Genomic DNA, 13,075 nt, shown 5'->3' on the forward strand with positions numbered 1-13,075 from the left:
CATTTAGGGGCTATTTAAGAACCTGAGCCAAAAGGAGAGTGAGTTCTTGTGATCGAGATCCAAGCTAATTAAAGAAATATTTAATGGTGTGGCCCTGAAATGAATCGTTGATTTTTGTTCATTAGTGACCACACAGCTTTGCTAAAAGATAAAATTGCTACCCAAATTTTGGAACAAAGAAGTACATTATTGTGAAGTGTAATAAAAAGGATACATGGCTCTCATATGTATTTCAAAAATAATAATCTAAAAAGAGTGGCAGGCATCTGCATGCAGCCCCATTTGCTTTGATTCTCCAACAAAAAAAATCAAGAGTGACTGCCTTCAAAAGTCCATTAATTAGTTAAGTAGAGTTGTCAGTGGTTTGCCGGCTGTAACAGAAAATTAGTGGAGATTTTTAACTGAATTTGGTTATAAAACAGTTTTCCAAGATGGGATATGTTCTGTCATCTGTAAATAGATAAATGATGGCAAAACTTCAAAGCTATCATGGGTTTGTCATCTATATTAACAGGCTGGGGAAGAATTTATTTTAATTGTATGTATTGATTGGGAGATATGTTATTAATTAGTGTTAAGAAAATAAATTTAGAATATGCTAGTTTTAAAACTTAACATGTCTTGATTGAAATAGCCTAATTATAGTTTTCAGATTAATAACTTATTCTGCCCTATTGACCTTTATGTTACCTGTAGTTACAGCAGATTGTTTGCTAAGATCTTTTTGAACTGCCCTTTGTCTGTCTGGGAAACAATCAGGAGAAGTTCCAGCTTTCACACTGATCGGTGAAAAGCCATAAAACAGCAGGAGTTCAGGCCAGTAGAGGAGAAGCTCTGCTTCCACTTTGTTTAGATAAAGGTGACAACTGGTGTTTGAGCTTGAAAAGAAATTGCAGGCAGTTTCTAACTTTAAAGAGGGTCAGAGACAGCTCCTGGTTGGATGAGCAAAGATACGCCTTATTTGAATAAATTAAAGACAGGGATACGCCTTTACTATAAAACTCTGAACACAGAAGTAACAAATCAGATTTACTCTTGCAATTCTCCAAAGATGTCTTTGCTTTTCTTTCTTTCTTCTTTTCCATTTGTCTCCGGTAAATGAATGTGTCTCTGTTGTTCTGTGGTTTCTGTTGTAATTTCATACGTTGTCTACTATTGGATTAAACTCTGAAATTCTGTGACGTCTACACTCATTGTTGTTTTCTGTGTGGCTTCACTTCGGCCCGCCGGGAGAACTTGGGATCCGTGAGAAGAAGATTGAGCCAGAGATTTTCCAAAAATATATTATAACCTAAAATCTTCTTCAACATTAGGCAACCAGATTATTAATGGGAGAAGGAAAAGGCTGCAGATCTACAATTTAGCCTTAAAAAAGTTATGTTTGCACATTGGTCTGAGACAAATTTATGGGATAAACCAACTGTGTGAACAATTGTGCACTGTTCAGATGAGACCAGCCTGAACTTTTTGTCCCACATGCACAAAACTATGTGAGGTGGAAAACTAACCTTGCACATCAAGTGCATGTCAATTTTTAGATATGCAGTATCTGTAGAGACATACCCTAAAAGACTTGGAGCCAAAGGTGTTTTATCGATTCAGGATGACTGAATTAATGACCGTCTCTTCAAATGCTTATTCTTTCTAGAAATAATGTTCTTTCTACTTCACAATTAAGCCCTTTTTGTGTGGGTCTATTGCAGAAAATCTAGTTACAAAACAATCTGACATTTACATAAATTTGATCCTAATACATTTAGTCACATGTCAGTTTATAACCTTCAGTTATTGACAGGACACACATCATGCCTGCTGCTCCTGTGGCAACTCCTGTTGTCAGTTTATTTTTGACTTTTTCTTATTTTAGCAGCATGCAAGAAAACAGCAGAATCCAAAGGGAAGCTTCTGATGCCTCCGGCCAACACAAGCCTCATGTTATTTTTTTGACCTTCACACAATAGGATCACAAAAAGGGAAAATGTCATGTATCAGACATGACTTTTCCACTGGGTTCTTTCCATGTCTGGACTACAAATGTCAGTTATCTCCAGACAGGTAAAGCAGTTAAGAATTTTCATTCAGTACTGACATTTCATGGCCTGTAATTCAGCTTTTAAAACCACATTAGAGCATATGTCTATAGTTTAATTGAAACACCTGAACATTTCATCCACAAACAGGAAAGCCCGAGATGATATTAGAATATCTTTTCAAATGTTTTTTTTTATTATTTTTTTATTTTAAGAGCATCTGAAAAGATCACGGGTGAGTCAAACACAGCGTGGGTTTTACGCTGCCATTGTCTTGTTACCTAGTTGTTCTCTTGCCTTGCAGCGTTGTCACTGAGGCTTTCATCCTTTCCACATGAAGTGATTCATTCATGCAGGGGCAGCCAAAGAGACCTTGGGGGCTTTTGACAGCCCTGCTCCATGCCAGTCCTGTGAAGTAGCAACAGTCAAATTCACTGTCAAGGAAAAACCTGGAATACACAAAGGACACAATGACATGATACCCTTGAAAAAAAAAAACGCATCTTAAACTGAAATCCACTTGACCCTCTTATGATCTCCTGCTTATTTGTCTCACTGTTACAACTGTAATATCATTTAACACCAATTTATTTATTTTTTTTTCTTAACAGCTTTATTTGCAAAATAAAGTCTGCAGCTACCCTGTTGTAATTCTGGCTATTCAGTTCAGTCAGGACAAAAGGAAAGTAATAGTTCACAATAGGTGGGCAAAAAGAATGATTTATTGTTGACCAGCAACAAAAAGCAGGGGGAGTATTGTAAGTTAGTTACAGGTTTACAAAACCACATGCAGGTTGCCTATAAGCTACCTTCAGCTATAGATTTCTCAAATAGACTAGCAAGTGATTAACTGACTCTGAATCATTTGTCACCTTGTGAGTCGGTCAATGCCATGTGTGGTTTACACACTGTTTCAAACAGCTCCTGATGGAGTGAATCCTGCCTAGACACATGGAGTGCAGAGTATCTGAAGGTGCTTCCAGTGGCAAGGTGAGAGGGACTCAACGAACCAGTGTCAATAAATCTATAACAAAATAGCATAAATATTTATCTAATAATAATGCTTCACAAAGGAAAATGAATGAAGGAAATATATGTTTTTGCCTACACCAGAATTTGTAATAAAGTGAAAACAACAACCAAGTTTGAACAAGGCCTCCAGAATTCAAAAAGAGCTGAACAAAATTTTCCAAACATAAACAACACGCACATACTTATTTACATTAGAACTGTGATTTAATTAAATTATTTTCAGAGCTAATAAGAGCCTCTGTGTTACTCTTGGGTTCCTGTTCTATTTAAATTATTTGAAATGTCAAGCATTTGAGATTTAGTCTTTTGAGACTCAATGTGGTAGAACAAAGTTATTTAAACAGACGTTGCACTAAGAAAGCTTTATGAGTATTGATAAATAAATATGCTCAGCATTAGCTGAAACAAACTGCTTTAATCATAGCACAAATACGACCATGTTCACTGTGAATTTGAATAGCTGGAGCTCTGCCACAGATACTACTTTCATGTCTTTTTTATGGGCTTTAAATGTGTCAGATGAACAAATGGACTTCACATAAACTTTTAGAATACAGCTTGAGAAAATGGTTTGTCCTTACAAACTGGGCTGAATTATTAATAAGTACTGGGTCTGATTTTCTCTTTCAACCAACAAATGGTGCTGTATGACAATGTAAATAAATCACACATAAGCTACTTTTTCTAATAGTAAAAAAAAAAAAAAAATACAATATAAACACTTTAATAACTTGAAACTAGTTGAGATGTTATCAAACTGCGTTTTACTTAGGATCTGTTAAAGTTAATTGCTGCTTGACTTAATGTTTGAGACTTGTTTGTATATTCATGTTCAGGTTCTTTGTGGCGTAGTTTTTAGTTGTCCTCAACTTCCCTGATCTGGTTACTGCTGCCAAGTCATCACCCACCAATATATAATCTCCTCAGCTGGCTCTGTTCTTTGTCAGATTCGCACTGTCCCCATCGTGTTTTCTCACCCTATTCAGTTTCCTTTTTGTCTCATTTTGAATGGTTGCCTTGGCAGAATTTTTGGCTTGATTTTTTTTTTTTTCTTCCTTTTTGAAATAAAGGCCTGTATCATTGAGCTCTTTGTTGTATTCTGCACAAGGTCCCGTTTTGCTCACATACAGCATCTACTGTGTAATATTGGTTCTTGAATTTTTCCTGCAGTCATTGTTGAAAACTCCACATTTTGACCTAAACTTCAGAGTATATTTTGCACACTCATCAATTCTCAAATCATACAGATGGACTGTGTGTAGGCCACACACTGAACAAACTCTATCCAAAATGTGTGTTACTGTCACACAACTTTTTGAAAAAGACAGAACATGTTTATGTGTTATGTATTGAGCTCAGTTGTTGTCAGGATTATTGGGAGCATGAGAGATGGATGTTTCAGGGTTCCAGCATTTTGTGTTGATTAAAACACTGCACATGTTCTGCAAGATTGCTTTGTTTTGTTTTTTCACCTTAATGTATTTCTTGTGAAACAAAAGCTTTTCAACTAAGTGGGACACTGTAACCATACATGCATCGTCACCAGCAGTTTCAGTCTAACTGTGGGTAACGGATTCGGATACATGTTTTAATTTGCCTCCAAATGTATAATTGTGTCACAACCCATTCACTGCTCGTTTGTTTTCTTGCATCATCACTAAATACAATGCCAGGTCATCTCTTGGACGGTGTCGGGGATCAAGCAGTATGGCATGGAGGACACTGGTGTTTAATTCAAAAAGTGTTTTTTTTATTTAACCCAAAAGTATGAAAAATATTTCACAAATCCAACACTTAAACAGGCATGCCAATAAAGGAAATGAAGCATGTGGTTCAGGCCTTTGAGGCTGTCAGCAGCCCTTAGAAACACATTTTACTAGCCAGGAGGGAGAAGTGAGAACACTCAGAACTCAAAGAAAGATATTAATATAACATCAAATTTTTAATTTTGACCTTGCACTGTTGATATGCGTGCACTCCGTATAGATATTATAAGGTGTGATGGAAAAATAAGCTAAGAAACGATATATTGGAGAATGAGTGATGCAGTTAAAATACAAAGTAAACGAAAGTGAAACAAAGTTGTGGTGAGGTGCAGATCTTACCCTGTGTGGCTTCCCGTCACAGACGGTGTTGTAAACATGTTTTGCTTTCTTTGCGTCTATCAACAACCAGTCTGTGGGCAATTCGGAGGTGTCTGTGCTGGAATTCCTATTCCATGGGGAGCGCGGTGGATACCAATCTGCTGAGGATCTGATCGTGGCACTGCATTAATTGTGTGGGGATAATGAATTGTTCATTACAGCAGATCTGCGAGATCCTTTTCTGTCCAGCTGGACCAAGGAAGTGATGGAAATCACATTTCTGCCACATCAGATGAGCGCTACAGTAAATTACTTGGAGTGCTCCCAGCCGTTGTGGGTGTGACAGTGTAGCAGTCTGGTCAGCATGGAAGATCCTGCTTCAGAGTTTTTCATAACCAAGACTTGACAATACATGCTGGTCACACATCATGTTTGAGGTGCCAATGCTGCTACCAGGGTAGTGACTGCATAATTATCTCTCTATAACTCATAAACAAGGATAGAAATTACTGACACAGTTATGAAAAAATCTCTGATAGCTTTGTTCAATATTGTGTAAACTAGTGGTCCCCAAACTACGGCCCGCGGGCTGGATCCGGCCCGCCTCCACATTTGGTCCGGCCCCCTGAACAATACCAGAGAGCATTCAGATTTTTTTTCATATACCGTATTTTCCGGACTATAAGCCGCTACTTTTTTCCTAAGCTTTGAACCATGTGGCTTACATGTGAATTTTTCTTCAACCACCAGGGGGCTCTTTAGCAGGAAGTGAATCATTGGAAGTCAGAATTGGAAATCAAAGAAAGCGCCCATTAAAACGGAATTAGGTTTTAATAGGGAATTGAAATTTGAGAATGTTGTTGATCAGTTACATAGCATTGAGGAGAAAAAGAAGATTTTTAGTTTTTTTTTTAAATACTGGGATCATTATGAGAATTTGAGGTATAGATATTGGGATCCAGTACATGGCAGTAGTGCAATGGATGCAAGCTGCCGTTGAAATCTAAAGAAGGAGGAGGAGGAGGAGGAGGAGGAGGAGAGCGCCCATTTTCATTTAGTACATGCAAGTAGCAGACATGAAGGATCAGCACTTTTACTGTTACAGTTACCGTTTGGAAAGTACCGTAATCAGTTCATTAAATCTAAACTTGGCAACTTTTTCTTCTTTAACCATAATAAATGTGATATTCAACTGACCTGTTATGACTCAAATTTTGGGTGTTCCCCCCCCGCTGCTGCATCGTTATGGAAAACCTGGAGCGGCAGAGATACCTGCGGCTTATATGCATGTTTACTAGTTTAAAAAAAAAAAAAAACTTGGGGGTTGTGGCCTATAGTCCGGTGCGGCTCATAGTTCAGAAAATACGAACTATAATCCTTCCTGGATTTTTTCTGTGAAGAACCCAAAGAAGGTTATTTGGTTATTATTTCATTAACAGTGTTATTATTTATTTCCTGACTTTTGTTCTGTGAAAAACCCAGAGAGGGTTATTTGATTGTGCTTTCTGGAAAACAATACATTTTTACATTTTGGCCCTCCTGTAATGGTCACACTTTTTCTGTTACAAACTGACTCTGGCCCCCACCAGAGAAGGGAAAAGTTATGTGGCCCTCACAGGAAAAAGTTTGGGAACCCCTGGTGTAAACCAACCTGCAGCCTGGGCTCTTTGAGCTCAAAACTGATCCGTAGTTCTTTTTGTAGAGACTTTGGTAGCACTATCCTTATGCTGAGTTCATTTAGTGACCCCTTGGAAAAACCGTACTGTTGTCTCTGGAAATATTTCCCTCCTCTGTGCCTAGTGAGTCTTGTATGTGTGCGAATCAGAGCTGTGCTATAGCACAGGAGTTGATGGATGAGCTCGTAACTGCTTTAAACACTCAAATGAGCCTGCAGGAAGATGTATGACCCATCAAACAGCTCAACCTCGCCACTAAAGTGAGGCAGGGTTGGTGAGGACTGGTGGAGAATAAAACGTGGCTCCTTTTACAAATTCAAAAGTGTCTGGAGGACAACTGTAAATCACCTAGCTATTCTGTTCGCTCTGATGGTCCTAACTTTTCTGCTTTGGCACAGTCTTTGTTAAAAGTTTTAGTTAAACACCAATTCCTATAGCCTTATTTATGTATTCTGCCACGTTTGTTATCCTCAAAAGATGTTTTTCACATACTGCTGAAGTATTTGTCTCATGAAGTCCTTCTCTCATTTCTTCACAGTTCTTCATCCTTCTCCTGCTTATCTTTTTCCTGGAAATTCTCTCCATCATGCTTTTCTTCATATACCAAGATGAGGTAAGACACACCGATTACTCTGACGCTACATGTGATTATTTTCTCTGCCTTGACATGAGAAGGAATATTGCTGTGGAAGAGGCCTGTCTGGTTTCTGCCCTTCACAGGTCACATAGATTGCTCACTTCTCAGATTGAATGTGGCATGTAAAATCATCGGTCTCCACAGTGAGGAGGTTTTGAAGACTCTGGGAGCAGAGCTGAGCTTGTCAGCTTCCTGAAAAGCTTAGAGAAAGTACTTGGCAATATTTCTCTGTAATGTCGTGAGAGCTAAGGGATTCTTGTGTCACTGGGTCACAATCTTGAGTAAATAATTTTCTTTTCCTTGTGAATAAATTTTAGGAATCTCGGTAGATTTTTTTTTCTTCAGCTGCTTTTTTTCTTGTAAATAGACAAGAAAGGGGAAGTTAAAATGAACTGGATGAGTAAGCATTGCATTTCATTCCTTTGAATGCTTTGCTTTATGGACTGGTTTCAAGACAGAAACCAAGATTGTGTGACTTTTAAATGAAATAGACAGTCTTCCTTTCTGCTTCTCAATGTAAGAGAATAAAACAAGGTCGGGGTATGTCACAGCATTAATTGGATTAGAAGGTTTTAGAAGGGAGTGCTGCACAACTGAGGTGTGAAATAATTTATTAATCAAGATTGATTTAAAAATATAACCCCACACAACAATCTTTCATGTAGGACTGATAATTATATGTACTATCACTCCTAAGAAAATGTAGGTTTTTGCAAATTTGCATTAAAACTCTGAATATTTTTACAACATATAAATTAAATAACACTCAGCCTCTTCGAGGGGGAGAGGGCTTTTGTAAAAGTTGCTAATTGATCCCTCTATACACTTCATTACTTTTAGTAGTACCAGGTATTGCATGTTTTATGTTAAGCAAATTTTAAAAACCTTCTTTATGGTTTGCAGTGCTGAGTAAAGGTTTCCATTCCCCTTCAATTTGATCACATTGTATTAAGTTGCAATTACAAACCTCATTACATTTTTTTGGGCTTTCTTGTGACAGTTGCAGGTAAAATATGACATAACTATGAAATGGAAGAGAGAAACATTACATGCCTTTTCAATATGATTTCAAGTAAACACCAAACATAAACAGTTTGGCCTCCTTACATTTCAGGAATATTTTTGATGAGGGAATAACATTACAATAAAATATTATGCTAAAAATAAGTTGATTTTATGTAATATCCCCATCCCAAGGCAATTGGTTGCACTGCATTTTATTTTAAAGTATTAAAGTAAAAGAGGTTGAATAAAAATGCATGCCTCACTTCTTAAATTTTTGTGTGTATATTATTTCAGTTTGTAAAAACTTTCCTCCCCTTCATTGCATCATGCCTAACTGTCAAAATGCCTAACCATTACAGCTAATGTGAGATCTCATCACAACATGAGAGGCTGTCTTTAAAAGGTCCCCCACAATGCTCTAACAGAAAAACAGACAACTGGGCTTATTATGGCTGAGGAGAACTCAGATTTGATTTCCCGATGTCTAAAGCTCAGGATGATGCATTCCTTTTAAGTTTCAACCAAGGTTATTTTTTTTATTTTCGTCTTTTAGTTTTAAAATAGCAAACATCGTTGCCAAGTAAAAGTATGCCCTGCTCTCGTTTGGTCCATATCACAACTTGTCAAAGCTTTTTGTTGCAAGCTGATTTTTCTCCATTTCTAGCTTGGAAGATTTTCACAGACCCTCTTTGAAAAAGCCTCTCTGTTAGTCTCTTTGGCTGCTCTGCGTGTGCTGCTCTTTTGATGTCCATCCACAGATTTTCAACAGTTTTTAGGTTGAAGCCCACATGCAAAACCTCCAGCTTGCACCTGTAGCAGTGGTTCGTTCTGGATTTTGAGATGCAGGATCATCCTCCTTTCATGTTTAATGTTTGGGTCAAAACATCAGGATCACTGCCTTCATAATTTTGCAACGTTTAGCATGATCCATTTCCCCCAATGCAAACCGATTATAGTTGAAAGTGTAAAAGATGACCAGTCAATCTTTTCTCAATTATGAAAGCTGCGGCGCTTTTATGTGCAAATTTGTTCTCCAAACCATTGCTGAGTCAAAAGTTTGATTTTGAATGTGGCTTTTTCAAATGCTAATTTGCAAAGTCTCGCTGTTATGATAAATGTAAGTTTTTCTTTTAATCATTGTCCCATGAGGACAGTGGTTGTGTATCTGACGGGCAGAGTAGTGAAGCTTTGACAATGATAAGAAAGTTAAATGAAGGTATTTTACAGTAAAACTTGGATTTTTATTTGTGTGCTTTGTAATTATAGTCAGTTTTTCAAAACCTCGGATCACTCTTTCTGTTATTTGCTATTTTATAATAACATCACAAATTCACAAGACGGCAATCTAAAACCTCTGTTTATCTTCTGCACAATGATTATAGATCATTCAAGTCTCCCTAGTGAAATACGGTGATTAAAGTACACGAGCTCTAAGATTAGCATTAACAGAGCATCTCTAATGATGTCTGGCAATCAGTTATTGCTAGGTTCACTGAAGTCTGAAAATTTGATAAAAGTTATTTAAGTCTTTAATTCTGAGGGAGATTTAAACATTTTTGGGCCCATGACAACCTAGATGTGGAACTCAATGCCTTACTCTTTTTGTCAAACATTTTAAACCATTAATAATCAAAGACATACTCGTGCTTTGTTGCTTTTGAGACACGTTTTAATTGCTAAGTGATTCACTGTTGTAATATGCTCATTATTTTTCTCCCCTTGATCCATGGCAGTTGATGTTTGCAGTTTCCAATTGTCTTTGTTGTAATTTCATCAGCTTTCATGACTGGTGGTCCTTTCTCTGTAGCTATTATTTAAGAAATCAATTTAAGTTCTTTCTTACGACGACACGCTTACTTACAGTATCAGAGTTATAATTTAGGATATCTATTTGAAACTTAAAAGAAACTAAATCAACATTATAAATTGTTGCATGCATTCAATAGCTAGACTTGTTATGTATTATAATGCAGTAGATAATGAATGCATCTTCCTGATTATGAATGTCAGGTTTCCAGAAGTGCTCTTTTATTTTTCCTAATAACTTTGATGATATTTACAAACAATTTCATTTTTGTGATATATAATTCAACATGATTAATAACAATTAAATTGTAAATATAGAATATTAATGGAATCCCTGGGCCCTCGTATACATCCTTCCTTTGCCTTTGGCTAAACTTTAGCAAAGCATTTACTTCATTTTGTGAGTGTGTGTGTGTGTGTGTTTGTGAGTGTGTTTTTTTTCAAAGCCTCGTTAAATGATTTAAGTAATAGTTCATCTTCAGTGTATTGTATCCAAAAAATTCATGATCATCCATTTTGACTGAGGTCAAAACGAGTTCTAAAGTTTAAATTAAATCACTGTTGAATAATTTACTATTAGAGTAATTCAAGTAGTCAGGCAGGATGGTATTAAGACAAATATTTTATATCTACCTCTTTTACAAGATTTATTTTTAAGACTGAGGCCAGTTCCAACGTTGCTATAATTTATTTGTGTATTTTGATAAATAACAGCCCGCTTTGTTATTTTTCAAGTCTTTCTTTGTTTTGCTCCTTAGATATTCACTTTGTTCCTGCTTTTATCTCTTAGCTTTTACAATTCTTACGTTATTATATAAATTGCCTAATTTGTGTTATTTCCAAAGCTGTTTGTCTTTGATGATGTAACTCACTTTTTTCTTGTGTTGTTATTTTTTCCAATTCATCCACTCAGCTTGGTTCAGCCTTTAACAAATGTCCACCTTTGTTGCAGCAAAACTTTCTCTTAGTATATGTGTTCCTTAATGTTCATTTTTCAGAGCCTGAATAAATTGTTTTTCAACCCAGGGGGCGATTAGCGACAGAACACAGTAAAAAGTTGCGGAAGGTATGCTGAGCTGTTGCACTGTGGGAAATCCATCACTGTAAAGAATGGGTGGCCATTACAGGGACTGTCTGATGTGCTTTTTTAAACAGCAGGAACTGAACACTCCCCCTGAGATTTCTTTTCTACTTTGGAAACTGCTGGAAGAACTGGAAACAGAACATATTCTGTAAAGAGCAGTTTCAAGTCTGGTAGGACCAACGTAACTTTATCCAGTTATTGTGCATACATATGTTATACATTAAGTAGCTCATTTTTAACCTTATCAAATCTTAGACTGCCTCATAGCATTTCAGAACAGAAGGACAAACCCAAGAAAAAAAATGTTTGTGGGTAATTGTTTGAACATATGTGGATGTTGCATTGGATGGTAAAACTGTTCCTATAGCTACACATTTGTTTAAGGGAGATAACCAACTTTTTTTTAAAGATTAGGGGGAATCAGCTTGGTTAGACTTTGAAGAGCAATGTGCGGCAAAGCAGGCAAAGGTGACTCAGTTATGATGTTATTAACCCATATAACTTTTTCACATCAGTCTGATCAGGGCAATTCCAACCTTTGAACACAGAACATTCAAACGCAACTCTAAACAAATGGCTTTTATTCATTTAAAAGAACTCAAAGTTTCAGCATTTTTGCAGTTTTTTGGAGCGTTGTTCCAGATTAGTGGAGCATGAAAACTTAATGCTGCTTCTCTGTGTTTCTCCGTGTATCGGAATCAGAGGAGTGGACTTAATTCAGAATACCTGAGTAGCCTTAAAGACTGATAGTGCAGTCTTTAATGTACTTTGGTTGCCATTCAGTGATTTATAAACCAGCAAAAGTATTTTAAAGTCTATTCTTTGAGGTACAGGGAGTCATTGTAAATACTTTAGAACTGGGGTGATGAGCTCCAGTTCCTCGTTTCAGTGATTATTTGTCCAGCAGAGGACTGGATCTGATTAGAGTGACCAGTAAACCTAACAGTTAGGGTTTTAGACAGTGCAAGGAACCAAACTGTCCGAAACAACTAATCCTGAAATAAAACTCACAACCTTCTTGTAACCGTGAAGCGCCCTGCTCTGTACCTCTTAAGTCAGAAGTTGGGTCTGGGAGTTCGTCCACCTGAGCCTAAACCCCAAACCAGTTGCAAGCTTGTAGACTTCAAAAAAGCTAACTCTTGCAATAAATAAAAAAAATTAACTTGTATTTAACAATATATTTTTCTGTATTTTATCAAATTAAACTCTTAAAATCATGTTGTCCAGAATTATGGACTGAACTAATGAGATGCAAAGAAATGCCACTTAAAAGTTTAATAACTGCAGGTGGGCTTACCTTATGTATTCATCATTGTCCTTTTGAATATCTGGCTTAACAAATAATAATCCCAAGTTTCTGGAGTCATGTGAGTTGATATTTTAAGGTGTAGCTTAAAAATTTCAATTGCTAATGTTCTCCATTCTTCCTCCAAACGAGGAAATGGCTAATCCCAGAGGAGTAAGCAAGCCAATAATGCTTATTTCCTTATATTATACAAGTAATCGAATGCATTTTTATATTTACAAGTTCCCACTGAAAATAGCTTGCCTTTAAATATACATATATAGTCAAACACACTATACAGAGGAAAGTTGAAGGTTGGACTCGGCTCTTTTCTTTACTCCACCATGTTGATTCACCAACAGAGCACTGTTTCTCTAGCCTTGGCTGGCAGCAAAAACATTTGATTCCAAGCTGGAGGAAAGTTTATTTTGGTGGC

General features: G+C 36.8%; 1 protein-coding gene across 3 annotated transcripts in view; it reads left to right on the forward strand.

The window, feature by feature from the left end:
• tspan4a (tetraspanin 4a) overlaps positions 1–13,075 on the forward strand; it is a 167,051-nt gene that overhangs the window by 111,921 nt on the left and 42,055 nt on the right. For all 3 annotated transcript variants that reach the window (XM_088004441.1, XM_088004439.1, XM_088004440.1), the window contains one exon: positions 7,361–7,435. In XM_088004441.1, the coding sequence (XP_087860567.1) occupies positions 7,361–7,435 (75 nt within the window). The remainder of the gene's footprint in view (positions 1–7,360; positions 7,436–13,075) is intronic.

Source organism: Poecilia mexicana, unplaced genomic scaffold (assembly GCF_051168715.1).
Source record: "Poecilia mexicana isolate PSO_F unplaced genomic scaffold, ASM5116871v1 scaffold_3, whole genome shotgun sequence".
NCBI classification, from domain to species: domain Eukaryota; kingdom Metazoa; phylum Chordata; class Actinopteri; order Cyprinodontiformes; family Poeciliidae; genus Poecilia; species Poecilia mexicana.